At 41.1% G+C, this 18720-nt stretch overlaps 1 protein-coding gene across 15 annotated transcripts in view; it reads left to right on the top strand.

Moving 5' to 3' along the window:
* Epb41l5 (erythrocyte membrane protein band 4.1 like 5) overlaps window positions 1-18720 on the top strand; it is a 116292-nt gene that overhangs the window by 65653 nt on the left and 31919 nt on the right. For 10 of the 15 annotated variants that reach the window (XR_015635189.1, XM_087580577.1, XM_087580578.1 and 7 more), the window contains 4 exon segments: window positions 1241-1404; window positions 6919-7016; window positions 9597-9725; window positions 11815-11879. Coding sequence is in view for 14 of the 15 variants with exons in the window: in XM_087580577.1 (XP_087436703.1) it covers window positions 1241-1404; window positions 6919-7016; window positions 9597-9725; window positions 11815-11879 (456 nt within the window). In the remaining variant the exon portion in view is untranslated. 15 annotated transcript variants of the gene reach the window in all.

The raw sequence follows: 18720 nt of genomic DNA, 5'->3' as shown, positions 1-18720 counted from the left end.
AGATCTTATCTCATGGTTTGTTAGGTCTGCAACACATGGTGCTTCTGTGGGCTAATGCTTTCACTACAAATCCCATGCTCCTGTGACTCGGTGCTCTGTGAATTATGTCTTCATTTTTATCAGTAGAAACAAACTCTGTGGCCCAGTTAAGGACCCAACTTTCCTCTAATCCCTTTATTTACTTCTTTCCCAGGCCTGGAAACACCATCTCTATGCTTCTCTCACGCCTCTTGGCATCCCCAGGACACTGTAAAGTTTGCTCCTCTGGCACTCGGCCTTTGATCTCTTTCTGTGGCAGAAGCTAGTAAGGGGAGAAGGGTTTCTTTGGACTCCCAGTTCAAAGGAATGCGGTCCATTTCTACTGTAAGCATGCTGGCAGGTGTAGCTTGGTGCATGGTGCTGACAAAGAAACATAAAGGTGAATGCCAGTGCTCAGCTGGCTTTCTCCATCTTCCCTTTCCTTTTAGCTATTATTTTTGTAATTGGTGTGCACTTTTGTGTGTGAGTATGGTTGAAGGGACAACTTGAGGTGTCGGTCCTCACTTTGCATCCTGATAGAGTCTTATTGATCTTCACACACTCTAGGCTAGCTAGCCATTAACATGCTCCTGTCTCTGTTTTGCATCTTCTGGTAAGGGTATTGGGATTAACATTTTTGTCTGCCACTGTGTCTATCCTTGTGTGGGTTCTGGGGCTCCAGACTCAGGCCTTTATGCTTGCAAGGCAAGTGTTTCCCTGTAAACCCTCTCTCTAACCCTTCCCCTATTCATTCTGGGATCACAGCCCATGTCTGGTACTGGCCATGTTCCACACGTCCCTCTTCTGATAAACTGGTCTGGAGACACCCTCAAGGATACGAGCAAGGGTGTGCCTCAGTACTAACCCAGGAGTTTGTTCACAGAACTCTGGCTACCTTGATCTCCCCAAACTCATCTCTTCCCAATACCTAAGATAGTCCCCTGTTCTGCCACCTGTCCCCACCTCTGCACAGTGGCCTGAATGTGTTCTCCAGGCAGTCATTAGGGTCACCTCTTATATCTTGAGTCTAGTGATATTTCAGGTAAGAAACTAACCCATTCCCTTTTACTCCCTCTTGACTGGGAAAAGTATATCCAAAGATTTTGAAAGGTGAATAAGGTCAGTTCAGTAAACTCTTGAATTAATTTTTTCAATATTGCTTCTTGTTTGTATTTTAATGATAAATTTCCTGGTTTAAGTAAACTTTCTGTTACTTTTCCAGCTTGCCCCTGAGCATTGATTTGCTCAATAGCCCAGACTTACTAGAAACAACCATTGGTGATGTAACCAGGCCATCAGATACCTCTGCACCATTCCCAGCACCAGATGACGTTAATGTAGCCACCATGTCACATGAATTAGAGGAACTCAGAGCTGACTGTGAGAGTGAGTACCTGCTCTGTAATTTATGACATTTAAAACATTCTTATTACATGTATGTATTTGATGGGGTATGCCATGTTATGTATGTGGACATTTGAGGCAACTTTGAGGGTCTTGTCTCTCCTTCTACCCTGTGAGTTCAGGAATCAAACTGAGATCCACATCCTCAGGCCTGGAGTAAAGCACCTTTACCCTGATGAGTCGTCAGCAACACCAGCACCTTTTGGATCAAGATCTTTAAACCACTTGTTCCAAAAATGTTGTGTCTAATAGCTTGGTTGAGAATATTTAAATCCCCTTGCCTTTTGATTTAAGGAGACTACTGTGGAAAGTTTAAGATAATACAATATTACTAGGTTTATAATATGATGGATTGTACATGTATGACTATTCACTCTGGGTTTGTAATTGTTCTTTGAGTACAAACTGAGAAGCTAAAGGAAACAAGAATGCAAGGATTGTGAGTTCAAAGCTGCCTGGGTGACATAGTCTCAGGCCAGTCTGGCTGTGAATAGTGAGTGAAACTCTGTCTCTGACAGTTTCTCTAAATGTCTTCTGGGGCACAAGATTGAGCGATGTTTTCTCTTAAGCACCTTTTAGCTACAAGAAGATATTGTCTATTAGTGCCTACTTGCCAAAACGAAAATGCAGAATGAATGCTGCTTTCGTTAGTTTTTTTCAGGGGATAACGAGTAGGAAGTAAGTTGCTCATTGAAAAAACATGTCTATTTGCAAGCTAGGTTTGATTGCAAAGGGTAAATTTAATGGTAAAAAATACTGTAAGTGTAAAGTTTAAAACTGTTTTAAACAGGTCAATGTAATAGGGTTCATTTCCAGGCAGATCATGTTTATATGGTTCTTGCCACTTTTGGTTTTGTCATAGGTAAAATTAGATGCCATCTCTCCGCCACCTAAAATCTTTACAGCATAGCAGTGGTATTTAGTAATTCAGGATGAGAGTGTTAGATAAAGAGCAGTGCTTTGCTTCACAGAGCATGCTGAAGTACCACTGGCGAGTGGAGATGATCCTGGGCAGGCCCGCTAGCGCTTCTCGGTAGTGTTTAAACCGTGCAGCAAGAGTTGCATAGTTATGTTGGTAATGTTAGAGTAGTATCTTTTAGCTTTTCTAAAGCAGTGAGATATTGGACATTCTCCACTAGAGAGAGATGGCGTAGAGATTAAGTGTACATACGCTTTGAGTTTGGTTCCCAGAACCCATATTGGGTGGCTCACAATAGCCTGTAGCTCCAGGGCCATACATCAACTCTGGCCTCCAGAGGCAAACTGCACACACATGTACCTACCCACACACAAACACTCCCACACATAATTAAAAATAATAGTATATAAAAAGATATTTTCTATTGCCATTTGTCAGATATTATTGTTTCCTCTGCCATAATTTCTTTTAGGTAGTTAATTTTGGTAACCCTGTCCTGGACACTACCTTCTGTTAGAAGTAGTTACTCATCCTTAACTTAGAAAGATACAAGATAACAAACCAAAGCTGTCGGGATCTAGATCTTGCCAGGAGCAGGACTACCTTAGAGTAAAGCACTTCTAGGATCCGAGTAAAAATAGTGTCCTGTTAGGAGACTTTCTCCTCAGGGCAGGTTTCCCCGGACAAACCAAAGTATGATTCCACCAGAGTTCATGGTGGGCAACTAGTGAGTTTATTGGGCTTCCATACTGAATGTGAGTGAGAAGCTACAGCTGACCCTAAAGCAGCCGCACCAGAAGATCTGCATCCAGCATGACTGATAGCTCCCTCATAGCCACTGCACGTGGGGCCTCTCAGGGTCTTCCTCTGTATAGTCTGGCCTCGCTCTCAGGTGCCTTCTCCCAGCCCTTGTGCAGATAGGGGAAAATTGTATCCAGATGGCTAGGAGGAATGGCTGGGTACTCAGATGAGGATCCGGTGACCCATCTTCTGTTCTATGAGGGACTGTCAGCAGTCCACAGGACCAATCATAATGGACTCACATATACAGAATTGGTCTCATCAATAAATACAATGACTGCTGGACACAAAGAACTGTTCTACATCCTGTCTGTTTGTTTTGGGTTTGGTTTTTCAAGATAGGGTGATAGGGTTTCTCTTAACAGCCCGGGCTGTCCTTGAACTTCTGCTGTAGACCAGACTGGCCTCGAACTCAAGAGATCTGCTTGCCTCTGCCTCCCAAGTGCTGGGACTAAATGCATGTGCTCCCACACCCATCTTCTTTATGGAGGTGGAATTGTTATTTACATTCTATTTTATGTCTTATGTTAAATTTTAAAAGTTTAATTGTTCCTTTATTGCATAATTTTGTATTGCCAAACAGTTATTGAGTATGTAATTGTTGGAGGATTGTGTCAGGTAGAATAGCACGATATAATGAAATAGGGATCCCTGTAATGATCAGATCTGGGGCTAGTAAGGCATCTCAGCCAGAGAAGTGCTCATTGCACAAGTCTGATGGCATGGGTTTAATCTCAGGAACCCACATAAAGGTGGAAGAGAGCAAACTCAACAGAGTGTCCTCTGACTTATGGCATGGGTATACTCCCTCCCACACACACATCATGCACATATAATAATAATAATAATAATAATAATAATAATAATAATAATAATAATAATAATAATAATAAAATTTATAACATTAAGATATGATAATTCTCTTATACTTTCCAATTATATATGAAATAATTTATAGAGTTTTATTGGTATAGAGAAGAAATTTACAAGTGTAGAAAGCAAATTTTGTATCAATTTAAGAAAAATATTTTACGTTCTTTCTGCCATACCCTAGCTATAGATGCCTAAGAATTAGTGTTTCTCATTATAGAAAGTGTTCAAGAAGGGCTTGAATACTATGGAAGGGTTGGAACAAGAAATTCTTCCAAAGTATAGAGAGCTCATTAATGTAGCATAGTTCATATTATACCGTTTGCTTAAACTCAATCAATGAGACTAGTTAGAGCGTTTTTATTTTGAGTGTAAGTCTTAGGTGTGGAGAAGATGGCTCCACTGGTAAAGTTTGTGCCACTAAAACATGAGAATCTAAAGTTCATAGCCACATAAAATCCAAGCATGACAGCACATGTCGATGACCCCAGCATGGCAGGGGGAAGCAGCAGGCAGGGTCTAAAGGATCCCCAGAGCTCATTGGCAAGACAGTCTAGCTAAATTGATGAGCTCCAAGTTTAGAGAGAGACCCTGCCTCAAAAAAAAAGTGTTAAGAGAGAGACAACTAACATTGACTTCTAGCCTCCATGCTATGCACATGTGCACACATGCACATAAAAATACATACATGCATACATACCATACATACACACAAAAAAACTTTGTTAGAGAATGAAAGTCTCTGGTCTTGCTTTGTTTTGACACAAGGTCTCAGTACAAAGGCCAGGCTCTCCTTAGAACATGCTATGTAGATTAGGCTGGCTTTGATCTTGTAGTGATTCACTTGCCCCAGCCTTAAAGGTGTTGGAAATACAAGCTTGTATTCTTACGCCCAGTTTGTCTTCTCAGTCTTCCTATCCTCTGTACTGTGTATTTTGTAATGGTTCTGGTATGAAAATGAAGACTCATGTAAGTCATTTGGAAAAGAGTACTCCTGGCCTCACAGAGACGCATGAAGACAGCAACAGAAGCTCAGCAGCACAGCTTTTGTCAAGGGCGCTCTACCACCCAGACCAGGCAGGCAAGCAAGCACCCCAGAGTAGGAAACTCACTCAGTTTCTATCCTGTCGCTGGGTACTGACTGTGCACCCCATTGGTGGAACCTTACACTGTACAGTGTGACTTGATTTGCTAATTCCTAGATGGTGCCAAAGGAAGGGGTGTAGTAGAGTCAGGTCTCAGGAATGTTTGGCATCCAGGAGTCTGGCAAACAGGCATGTATGCAAGAGGTTTAGAAAGTGGAGGAGGTTTGTAAAATACTAGCTATGGGTGGTTCCCATCTTTATAAGAAAAGACTGTTTCTGGGCTGGAGAGATGGCTCAGTGGTTAAGAGCACTGACTGCTCCTCCAGAGGTCCTGAGTTCAAAGAAAAGACTGTTTCTGACAAGCCCCTGCCCCCAAGCATACATTTATTTCATACTCAGCCAGCATGGATTGACCTTCTACCGTCTCTAGTAGCAGTCAGTTATTGTGGAAGTTGACTGGGAAATGTTGGTTGAGAGTGGTCTGATGCACCCTAGAACAAGGGCCCTAACACATGGAAGGAATTTGCCATCATGGCTTAAGGTGAGCCATCTTCCTAGCGATGATGGTCCTTGGCCACGAAATTGACCTGGACCAACTTGAGTGGTAGGCCAAAACTTCTCTTGACTAGAAGTTTTCTTTTAATGAGCCTTTGCCTTTTCTAACATTATCCTCTCTGAAAAGGTAACCCGACCATTTAAAAACCACATTAGAGGTCAGAGCTCCCAAGCACTTCTGGAATCTCTAGCAAGAACATTTCTGGCTTTCAGTCAAGAAACTGATTCCGTGGAGGGGCAGAGGCCTTCCTACCCTAAGCTGTCAGGCACTTTGTGCCTCCTGTTCTCCTCTGAACCTAAGGCCAGGATAGGCCTGGGCGGTGTCCAGTATGGGCAGACAAGGTACCAGGCCCACAGGCCTAACCAAAAAGTGACAAGAGTACACTGGAAGTGTTATTTAAATTACTGCCAGGATGAGGGGGGAGGGGTCCTTGGCTGATGCCTGGGAAAATGTGAGGGAGAATTAAAGGCAAAAGCTGTTCGCATTACAAGGCCTATGCCAGGGATCAGGAGAATCGAGAATACAGGATATTTTTTAAATATCAAGATCAAAATCCACTACAGTTCCTTAATGCACTCACAAGTGCATTTTCCATTTGGTTCTATCTCTTTTTTTCCCCTTGGGTGCCTAAGGCTGGTCCTGAAAGGGTCCGTTTTCAGGCACTTTAATGGCTCTTTAAATAGCTAGTATCAAGTCCCTCCAAGATGGCTTCTCAAGTACAAGGGAAGGAGGGAGGGAGGGACAAAAATTTAACCATCATCTCATTCTTAGGTTAAAACACTAACAGGCCTGCCTCTCTTGGTTGTATGTAGGTGCTGGAATGTTGAATTGAGCAATCTGACATTTCTCTTCCCAAGAAGAGAATTGATAGTGAAAAATGGTTCTTTAAACATTATGTACTTCATGGCCAGGTTGGCCCTGACCTCGCAGAGATTGGCCTGCTTCTGCCTCTTCTTGCTTCTGAAGTCAAGGGTTGTGAAACCGTGCCTAGCTCTAGGACTAATTTTTTTTTAAAACAGGGTCTCACTATGTAGACCAGGATAGCCTCAAATTCATAAAGATCTATCTCTCTCTAAAGCCATACACCAAAAAGCCCTGCTGTAAGATTAACTTTTAGTTGAGTTATTAGAGAGTTATTGGAAATGTTTGTGTTCACCTTGATTATTCCACTTCTAATGAAGGGAAAACAACTTCAATGTATACCCTCATGTAACCATCAGCCAGGCAGACTGATGAGAAGTTTTGCTTTTTCTTTTCTTTTCTAGCATTAAAAGATGACACGGAGAAGCTTAAACAGCTCAACACGGAGCAGAATATCTTGCCATCTCTTCGCCCTGCCATTGACATTAATGTCAACAGCCAGGTATTGGGGCCTCTCTGTGTCTACCTGATGCACGGCCGCTTCCAGAGAGACCGTGCCTTAACCTGCTTTCTGCTCCTGAAGCCACCTGGAGAGGGATGGGTTTATTTCATCGTACACTTCACCATCATCATGAAAGAAAATGTGGGCAGGAAGTGAAGCAAAAGCCACAAGAGGGCTACTGCTCACTGCCTTACTCTCCATGGCTTACTCAGTCACTTTCTTTTCAGATGACCCTAGCTTGTGTCAGGTCGACAGAAAAACTAACCAGCACTGCAGTCTCATTTTGGGTGGGAAATCTGTCTGTGTTGAGCTCTAATCGACCTGTTTTCCACTTCTGACGAGGAAATGTGTGGATACATAGGAGGGAAGGGAGAGGTTTGCATGACAACATTAAGAAATTCATGGAGCTGAAGAGGGCTAGGCTCAGGGTGTGGTGCTAAGAGATGGCTCAGTGGCTGAGAGAGTATTTGTTGCTCTTAAAGAGGACCCACATGTGATTCCATGTATCCACGTGGCAGGCAACAACCATCTCTAACTCCAGTTATCCTCTTTTGAATTCTAAGGGCACCATACACACGTGTGATACATATATGCATGCAGGCAAAACATGTGTACACAGAAAATGAAAATAAATCACAGAAAAAAATTAAGGTCAGAAACAGGCATATCTCAGTCAGTTCCAGGCTAGCCTGGTCTATATAGTGAGTTTTAGGCCAGCCAGAACTAACTAGTAAGATGCTCTCTTAAAAATAAAATTGAAGGTATCTTGCTTTTTGTTTTTTTGAGACAGGATTTCTCTGTGTAGTCCTGGCTATCCTGAAACTCTTCTTTGTAGACCAGGCTGGCCTCAAACTCAGAGATCTGCCTCCCAAGTGCTGAGACTAAAGGACTTATGCTGTTTTATAAAGACACACTGAGGGGGGATGGTCAGTGGTTGAGATTACTGGCAGCTCTTCCATAGACCTGAGTTCCCAGCACCCACATGGAGGTTTACCCGAATAGAGGCTCGCAACCATCTGCCATGCAGTCCCAGGATATCCAGTGCCCTCTCCTGACCTTGCACTCACATGCACATACAGATAAGTACATACAAAAATTTCAAAACTAAATAAACACAGTGAAAAAATATTATTAGGCTGACTTAGAGTAATAGATTACATGGTTTGGTTTGGTTTAGTTGGGGTTTTTTTCCCCTTTTTAATTCCTTGTGTTTTGAGACTTTACAATGAGGGTTGTTGTAATGTGCGAAAGATGACTAAGGAGTACTCAAGTCTCCAGCACAGTAGTCTTCAGGAACACGAGGAGATGTCAGTCTGCTTGGATGAGCCATGATTGTACAAGGACAGAGACAATCTCTGTGACCTGAGCTTAGTGACTCAGGGCCATAATCCCACAAACCTGGGAAGCTAAATCAGAAGAATCAAAGCCTATCACCTTGTGATGTCACCATCAGTCTGGACAGCTTAGTGAAATCCTGTCTCTAAAACCGAAGAGGGAAGGGGTTGGGCCCACACACTGCTAGGATCGCTCCCCAGAAACACACACACAGGGACTAGGACTAACTTCTGCTACAGGAGCTAGGAGATTACAGGGAAGGTCAGATCTTCAGACTTAGAGCCAGACCTGCTAGTATAGTCTTATAAGCTCAACCTTTGGGAGCCTGAGTCAAGATTACCAGCTCAAGATCAGTCTGAGCTACACGGGGAGAATATCTCAAAAAACAAAAATTTTAAGTTCAGATTTTGGGGTGCTACCTAGAGGCTGAAATAGAGACCACATTGAGAAATATCGAAAGTGGAATAAGAATATCAAATACATCCAGGCATAGAAGGTGGTGTGGTATTCAGACCTATGCCCATTAGTCATAGCTACTTAAGTTAAGCAAAATAATAAATGTAATAAGCTTATATTTCTTTCAAAAGTATTGGTCTGCCTCCCTTTGTGTATTTCTTTTTTTTTGTTTGTTTGTTTTTGTTTGTTTGTTTGTTTATTTATTTCTATTATTAACTTGAGTATTTCTTATATACATTTCGAGTGTTATTCCCTTTCCCGGTTTCCGGGCAAACATCCCCCTTCCCCCTCCTTTGTGTATTTCTAACTACTGATTTTAAACTACAGTTTTATTGAGTGAATTTGTGCATTATATTTTATCAGTGTGTCTGAGAATGTTTACATATTTGTTACATTAATTGTTACATATAATTTGTTACAAAAAGCCACCTCCTTCATTGGTGACAACTCCAGAGTTAGAACCATAAAGGATGAATGGTCAGGACCTAATGTCCAGTCTTTAAGCAACTGAGTTACTGAAATGCTTGAATTAAAACAGTCACAGAGAATATATGATACTTGCTGACATTTGTCCCAGGTGGCTTTCAGACTGGACTCTCTAGGGGCCAGTCCCTTTGATTCTGGAGCTCTGTATCTGCAGGTAGATAGTTAGAGGAGTTGGGTATGTCTGGAACAGGAGGTAGCTGCTCGAGGCATGCTATTTCTTGATTGTCTGAATATGAACTTTCAGCATTCCTGTTTCTGCATAACTGTGGCCTATGGAGAGTGATTATATCTTTTAACATTCAGGAAGAAGTGGTAAAGTTGACTGAGAAATGTCTTAATAATGCCATTGAGAGCCCAGGATTGAACACAGTAAGGGTTCCTCCTGACTTCAAGAGTAATATTTTGAAAGCTCAAGTAGAAGCTGTACATAAGGTAAGCATCTTTAATAGACATGGTCCTGAAGTATGCTGGCTAGTTTTATGACAACGTAATACAAGCTATAGTAATCAGAGAGGAGGGAGCCTCAACTAAGAAAAGATTGGACTGTAGGCAGGTATGTAAAACACTTTCTTAATTAGTGGTTGATGGGAGAGGGGCCCAGCCCCTGGACTTGTGGTCCTGTGTTCTATCAGAAAGTAGTCTGAACAATCATGATAAGTAAGACAGTAGGCAGCACCCTCCATGGCCTCTGCATCAGCTCCTACCGTGTGTTTCTGCCTGACTTCCTCCAATGATGACCAGCAATGTGGGGAAGTGTAAACCAAATAAACCCTTTCATCCCAAGTTATTTTGGTCAAGAGTGTTTCATCACAGCAATAGTGACCCTGACTAGGACAAAAAGTTCAGTGACTGACATCTGGGACCTGCTCCCAATTCTCTGGACTCCAAAGCACCAAAGTAGCTTCACTTCTCAGGCTCTACCCTCTACAGAGCACGTAGCTTTCGTCCTGGGCTCAGCAGCTCCACACAAACTCTACTGCTGTCCTTGATTAATCCATGGTACCAGCATGTCCAAAACTCTGGAGTCTCTACTGTAACTAAGGCTGCGCCAAGAACTCCGACCCTGCATGCAGTGCAGAGCCTCAGCTATTCTCCATGACCTTGAGAACCAATACAGACAGACTGACTCTTACACATCACCAAGTTTGGCTGCTGGCGTAGGTATGGCCTTGACTACTTCTGGCCACAGCTTCTGTCTGATAAGCCTGAGGAAACACTTCCCACAAGATATCGCCGCAATGATCACAGTTGATTCTGCAGCCCCAGCTGACCAGAACCACAGAGTCGTTATACAAAACAGCATACCAACAGCTCCAATAGAGTCTTTACTTCCCTCTAAGATTTTATAAAGTAGCCCTTCATGATCTGCATGTTCTCAGCTATGTCTTCTAAGTTCCCACAACAGCTCATTAAGATGTGAGTATGCAACTGCCTTTCTAGCCCAAAGTTCCATAATCTGCCCCAAATTACGGCAGGCCTATTTCAGCAATTCCCCATGAACCTGGTACAACCTGCCTCAGTCATCTATTGTGATAGAACAGCATGACCAGAAGCAGTTTGGGGAAACAGTCCATCATTGGAAAACATGATGGCAGCAGGAACTGAAGCAGAGGCCATGAAGGAGTGCTGCTTACTGGCTTGCTCCTCTTGGCTTGCCTAGCTTTCTCCTTTATACCCAGAGCCACCTGCCCAGGAGTGGTATCACCCACAGAGGTCTGTGCCCTCCATATTTGAATTAGCAAAGAAAGGGGCGGGGCATGCTGCCAAGACTGACAGCTTCAATTTAGTCCTCAAGCCCCATGTGGTGGAGGCAGAGAAGAATTCCCACAAGTTACCGTCCAACCTCCATGCTTGTGCTGTGGCGATTGATACCCATCACCCAAACACATTTATAAGTAGAGTGGTGGTTTACAAATCATGATGCTCTAAAGAAATAAAAACTAACTAAATAAATAAAAACTAAAGAAGCTTATATGACATTGTATGAATGTTTTCAGTCAGGGGAGTAGTGAGAATGTTGTATTTGTTACGCAGCTGTGAATGTTTTTCAGAAATCATCAGTTGAAGCGAGCACATTTACCATCTTAAACATTACCTTAGAAATGTTGGATAAAACTGAGCTCTTTAGATAAACATTTGGGTTTCCTCCTTTAACTATTCATTTCTTTTAAGGAGAAACGGGATCAGTGATACCGCTAACCATTTTCTTTTTATCATTGAACTTTGAAAACTTTGGCATTGAATCTTTGTGAATTTGTCTGTGTTGGGTAGCACTCTGTGTGTCTTAAGTAAGTAACAGCTGTGGATAAGAAGATGCACCATGTGTATTCTGAACTTGAGTCTTGCATTGTTGATCTGGCTGTTGGATAGGACTGTACTAGATGTGACATTGGTAAGATATAATTAACCTCTTACTTGAATTGAAGCAATTGATATCTCTATTTTTAGAAAAATGAAAGATAAACTTGTTACTTGAGTATTCTTTTAAATATTTAGTGCTTTCATTATTTAATTTTCTTAGGCTACAAGAGAAGATAGTTTATTAACTCATAAAAATGCCAGCGTTCAGGATGCTGCCACAAACAGGTACAGTAAACTGCATTAAGTTGATTTTCTTGTTTTTTTCTTTCCTTCTATGTCTTTGTCCATCGTCAGTGCATTGACTCTGTCTATTTGAATTCACTCTTTGCTGTCCGTCAGAGAGCCAGCTCGTATCTAGTTTTAGATTGTTTGAAGATATTCTTAGTCATTCTTCATCCTCATTTTTCTTTGACTCAAACTATAGAGCAACAAAATCAGGTTTAGTTAGTGTGTCCTATGACTCCTGAGTTCACAGTTCCTCTCAGCTTCGTCTTGTCGTCACCGTAAACTGACATTAACTCAGCAGAGGTGTTTGCTGTCCCTCCTTTTATCTTTATTTCTCCTTCATTCTTGAAGGGTAGCTCCTTGGATGTAGATTCTAAACTGACATTTTTCTTTTTTAATAACTTTTAAATATGTCATACAATGCTGTCTGATCTTGGGTTTTCCATTTGGGTTTGTTGTTATTGGATATTTGGCAATTTTATTTTTATAATTGAAAAAGTTTTTCTTCATATGCTATCTTCTAATCATGGCTTTTTCCTCCTTCAACTCCTGCTAGATCTTCCCCAGCTTGCCACAAACCAACTCCACACCCTTTCTTTCTCTCTTTAAAAAAAAGAAAAAAAAATTTTAAAAAAAGAAAGAACAAAAGAAATACAGCCCCCCCCCCCCCGGACAGACACACACACATACACACACATTCTCTCTCTCTCTCTCTCTCTCTCTCTCTCTCTCACACACACACACACACACACACACACACACACACACACACACACACCACAGACACACAAAGACTGAAATCAGAATATAAGCAAAGGCCAATAAGACCAAAAAAAAAAAGCTTAAACAAAGCAATTTGAGACAAAAATACCATTGAGTTCATTTTCTGTGGGCCATCTTCTGCTGAGCCTACCATGGTTTGTGGTTTATATTCCCAGTGAGACTCTGTTGGAAAAATTATTCTTTATTCAGTTACAGAGAGCTTCTCGGTTAGAGGCGGGAGTCTATCTCTGCTTCCCCCTGTCTGGCTGAGACCTGTGCAGCTGTTTGTCCGCTGCCACGGTCTCTGAGTTCACATGTGCATCCGCCCTGCTGTGTCTGGGGCCATTCCCACTGTTACCGCCGACCTTTACCGTCTTTCTGCCTTCCCTTAAGCACACTCCCTAAGCCCTGGGGGGTGGTCGGATGAAGACATCCCGTTTAGGTTGAATGCTCCAGAGTCTGACTGTCTGCATATTGTCCAGTTGTGGGTCTCTGTCCTTGTTCCCATTTACTGCAAGAAGCTTCTCTGATGACGGCTGAGCAAGGCCCTGATCCATGAGTATAGCAGAATGTCGGGAGGAATCATTTTATTTCTCTGTTTCTTTGGCTGAGCAGTAGTATTTGGTTTTCCTTAGGCACATGTCCCATTCAGTCTCGGTTCCTGACCACCCAAGCAGTGTCCGTAGGAGTCCTGTGTCTAGAGTGTGTGACCTTAACTCCAATCAGAGCGCTGTTGTTCTTCCCACAGCGTCTACGCCACGATCCCACAGTGTATCTTGTAGACAAGATCACTGCTGTAGATCACAGAGTTTATAGCTGGGCAGACAGTTACCTTCCTCCTAGTAGCATGCAGAGGACCGTCCAGTGAACAATAATCAGTCGGATAAAACCTCTAATTACACACCAGCTTGACTTCTCCAGGTTTGCTGAGAGATATCAGTATTGTCTTCAACAACAGAACCTTCCCCTCAGTTGTAGACACCCACCAGTGACTTTGACCTGAGATGTTGGGGGTGTCCTAGGTGCCCCTCTGGTTAATGAATAACTGGATGGAACTCATTCCTACCACTGGAGGTTTCACTTGATGGAAGATGTCTCAGTAGGTCATTGTCCTCCCTTGTTTGGTGACTCCATCGACATTACTTTCATAGGTTTTCAGTGAGCCTTGGTGTTAGTTGACCTTCCCCCATCCCCTCCTTTATTCCTGTTTTCTATCCGCCTCCCATTTAATCCCTCCACACACAGGGTTCCCCACCAAATGTCTTTATAATAAAGTGTTCTATGTATCCCACTCCCAACCCCTTACTATGTGGCTGATCTCTGTGTTTATGTAGATCATAGCATGCACACCAAAGGCTTAAAGTCCAGCATCCATGGGCTGGAGAGATGGCTCAGTGGTGAAGAGCACTGACTGCTCTTGCAGAGGACTCCTGTTCAGTTCTCAGCACCCACACGGCAATTCACAGCTCTAGTTTCAGGGGTTCAGACACCCTCTCACAAACAGATGTACAAGCAAAACACCAATGCACATAAAATAAATGAAACAGGGGTTGGGGATTTAGCTCAGTGGTAGAGCGCTTGCCTAGGAAGCGCAAGGCCCTGGGTTCGGTCCCCAGCTCCAAAAAAAAGAACCAAATAAATAAATAAATGGATGGATGAATGAATGAATGAATGAATGAATGAATGAATGAATGAATGAAACAAAACAAAACAAAAAAATAGCTGAGCAGTGATGGGACATGCCAAGAAGAGGCAGCAGAGTTCTGAGTTCGAGACCAAGCTGGTCTACAGAGTAAGTTTCAGGATAGCCCAGGCTACACAGAAATCCTTTCTCAAAAAAAAAACCAAAACGAACAAGATCAACAAAGCCAACATTCGTATATAAGAGAAAACATACAATATTTGTATTTGGGGATCTGGGTTACCTCACTCACTCAGGGGAACCATCACCCTGATTTCCATTACAAGTTTGTACTCCCACCAGCAATGAATAAATCTTCCCCTTTCTCCATGTCCTCATCATGAGCTGTAATTTGTTTTGTTGACATTGGCCATTGCGACCAGTGCAAGATGAAATCTCAGAGTAGTTTTAGTTTGCACTTCCCTGTTAGCTAAGGCTGGTGAACATTTCTCTAAGTGTTTCTCAGCCATTTGTGTCTCATCGTTAGAGAGCGATCTGCTTAGTTCTCTACCTCATTTTAAGTTGGATCATTTGTTTTCTTGATGTTCAGGATTTGGTTGGTTTGTATGGTTGGTTGGGTTTTTGTTGTTGTTGTTGTGGTTTTAGCTCTTTATGTATTTTCAATACTATCCTTTTCTCTGATGCATAATTAGTAAAAATCTTTTCTCTCTCTGAGGCCCAAGATGTGTCCAAATGATGGTACTTCCTTTACCATGCGAAGCTGTTCAGTTTCACGAGGTTTGTTTGTTTGTTTGTTTGTTTGTTTGTTTGTTTGTTTGTTTGGAGCTCGCTCTGTTGCTGTCTCATGAAGAGTATTTTCCCGTGCCCATGGGTTGAAGGTTGTGCCCTGGCCTCTCTTCTGTCAGATTCAGGGTATCTGGTCTTCCGTTGAGGTCCTTGATCTATTTGGAGCTGAGGTTTGTATGGGGTGATAAATGTGAATCTCTTTGCATTCTTTTATATGGAGCTGTCCAGTTCATCCAGCACCATTTTTTTTTTTAAGATGCTTTTTCCCAATGTGTATGTCTGGCTTCTTTATCAAGAATCTGGTGACCATAGATGTGTGGACTTAGTCTGGCTCTACACTTTAATCCCATAGGTCAAACTGCCTGCTTTAAAGCAATTTTTATTACTGTTTATTATGTGCTGTTTTTAATTACTATATCTGTAGTATAACTTACAATGTAGGATGAGATACCTTCATCTGATCTTTGATTATTCAGAATTGTTTTAGCTCTTTTGGATTGTTTCCATATGAAGTTGAAAGTCATGTTTAAAAATTCTGTGAAAAATGGTGTTAGAATTTTGATGGGAAGTGCATTGGATGCTTATTTTACTATATTAATTCTACCAATCCATGAACATGGGGAATCTTAAGTCTTTTAATGTCATCTTCAATGGCCTTATGGTTTTTATTATATGTCTTTTAATGTCATCTTCAATGGTCTTATGGTTTTTATTATATGTCTTTAACTTGCTTGGTTAGAGTTGTCCCAAGATTGAGGCTGTTACAAAAAGTACTGTTTCCCTGGTTTCTTTGTCAGTCCGTCATTTGAGTGTGCAAAGGCTACTGACTTTTATGTGTTAAATTTGTATCCAGATATTGTACTAATAATGTTTATCAGCTGGAGCAGTTTCCAGGTGGAATTTTTAGGGCCATTTATGTATTTTGACTTCTTTCTTTCCTATTTATATCCCCTGATCTCCTTCAGTTGTCAATAAGATGACTAGCTAAGAATTCAAGTACTAAATTAAATAGGTATGGAGAGTGAATAACCTCATTGTTTCTGATTTTAGTGGAAATGCTATGGGTTTCTCTCCATTTATTTTGGCTCTGGGCTTGCTCTATATCATCTTTATTATATTGAGATGTGTTCCTTGTATCCCTAGGCTCCATGCCCTTTATCGTGAAAGGCCCTTAGATCTTATCAAAGGCTCTTTCTGCATCTAAGGAGATGATCATGTGGTTTTTGTCTTTCAGTCTTTTATGTGGTAGATTATATTTATCAAATTATATTTATTGAACCCTCCTGTATCTTTGGGATGAAGCCCACTTGGCCACGATAAATAGTCTTGTTTATGTGTTATAGTCTTGTTTATGTGTTCTTATATTCAGTTTACAAGAACTTTATTGAGGATCCATGTTCAAAAGGAATATTGGTGTGTAGTTTTTTTCTTTTTCTTTTTTCTTTTTTTTTTTTTGTTTTTGTTTTTGTTTTTTGGATCTTTGTGTGAGTTAAATATCAGGTTAATTGTACTCTTGGAAATGAATTTAGAAATGAATTTGGAGATAATATGAGGAATATTTGGTATTCTTTTTTGAAGGTTTAGTAGAATTCTGCCCTGACTCCAACTGGCCCTGGGCTTTTTTTGGTTCGGAAATTTAACTGGTCTATTTCACTAAGGATTACAGGCTTATTTAAGTTGCTTATCTGACTTAGCTTTGATAGGCCATATATATCACGAAATTCATCCATTTCCTTTCAGTTTTCTAGTTTGCTGGAGTACAGGTTTTTGAAGTATATCCTTATGAGTCTCTGGATTTCCTTGGTCTGTTGTGATGTCCCTTTTCATTTCTAATTTTATTAATTAGGATCTTCTCTCTGTTTCTTTACCTAATTGGGCTAAGGGCTTTAAGTCTTGCCCATTTTGTCAAAGAACTAACTCTTTGTTTCATTACTTTTTAAAATCTTTTTCTTAGTTTATTTCTGTTTCATTTATTTCAGCCCTGAATTTATTGACCACTATGTCTGCTCTTTTGGGGTGTTATTTGTTCTTCTTGTTCTTTGGAGAATGCCACTAAGTTATTAATACAAGATCTCACCAATTTTTGTATGTATGCACTTGCCTCTTAGAACTGCCTTTATTGTGTCCTATAAGTTTGGGTATGTTATATTTTCATTTTCATTGAATTCTAGAAAGTTTAATTTCCTTCTTCATTTCTCTCTTGACCCATTTTTCATTTGGTCCTGAGTTTGAATACTTTCTTTTATTTCTGTGGTTGATAACAACCTGCAATCCATGGTTATTAGATAGGATGCAGAGTGTCCTGAATTTCTTTTATTTGTTGAGACTTGATTTTTGTCAAAGTATGTGGTTAATTTGGAGAGTTCCATAAGCTTCTTTTGTGTTTGGGTAAATGTAAATATCTGCTAGGTCCATTGGAATTTTGGTATTATTTAACCTCTAGCATTTTTTGTTGAGTTTTTCTGGCTAACCTGTGTATTGGTAAGAGTGCAGGATTGAAGTCACCCACTATGACTGGATGGTTTTAGCTGTAGTGGTGTTTCTTTTATGAACTTGGGTGCCCTTGTGTTTGGTGAACTTTAGAATTGATGGATTTTCCTTTGATGAGTTTGTAGTGTTCTTTTTCTTTTGATTGGTTTTGGTATGGAGTCTATTTTGTCAGATATTAAAATGACTACACCTACTTGCATCTTAGGTCCATTTGCCTGGAAAACCTTTCTTCATCCTTTTACCATGTCTATAGTTGATGCTAAGGTGTGTTTCTTGGACCCTGTTATCTAGTCCAGTCTGTTAGTCAGTGCCATTTTACTTGAAAATTGAGACTATTAATAATGTGTTACCCATGAGCATGTTTATCGATTCCTGTTATTTTGTTTTTATGGTGTGGGTTATTCTTCCTCTTTAATGTACTGTTCTGGGATTATTTATAGCTTGTGTCTTCTTGGGTGTGGTTACCCTCTTCAGACTGAATTTTTCCTCTTGTGCCTTCTGTAGATTTGGTTGCTAGATAGATATTGCTTAAAATTGGCTTTATCTATAGAATGTTTTTCTCTCTCAGTCTGTTGTTGTTGATAGTTTTGATGGGTAGTAGACTAAGCTGGCATCTGGAGTCTCTTAGAGTTTGTAGAACATGCATTCAGGCCCTCTGGCTTTCAGAGTCTCCAATGAGAAGTCAGGTGTTTTAGGCCTGCCTTTGTCTTTTTCTTGAACCTTTTAATATCCTTTCTTTGTTTTATACATTTAATAATTTGATTATTATGTGTTGTTGGGAATTTCTTTCCTGGCCCAGTCTCTTTGGTGTTCTTTATATCCCCCTATAGACTCATGTGTTTGCATGCTTGGCCCATAGGGAGTGGCACTATTAGAAGGTATGGCCTTGGTGGACAAAGTCTGTCACTAGAGGGTGGGCTTTGAGGTCCAAAAGCTCAAGCCCAGGATCATTATTAGTTCAGTCACTCCTGCTGCCTGCTGATTCAGATGTAGAACTCTTAGCTCCTTCTCTAGCACCATGTCTCCCTGCGTGCTACTGTGCTTCCAGCCGTGACAATAATAGACTAAACCTCTGGACCCGTAAGCCGTCCTCAATTAAATGTTGTCCTTTATAAGAATTGCTGTGGTCATGGTGTCTTTTTATAGCAATAGAACCCTAAG

This window comes from Rattus norvegicus, chromosome 13, assembly GCF_021556685.1.
Source record: "Rattus norvegicus strain SHRSP/BbbUtx chromosome 13, alternate assembly SHRSP_T2T, whole genome shotgun sequence".
Classification (NCBI taxonomy): Eukaryota; Metazoa; Chordata; class Mammalia; order Rodentia; family Muridae; genus Rattus; species Rattus norvegicus.
This window is presented reverse-complemented; position numbering and strand designations above follow the sequence as displayed.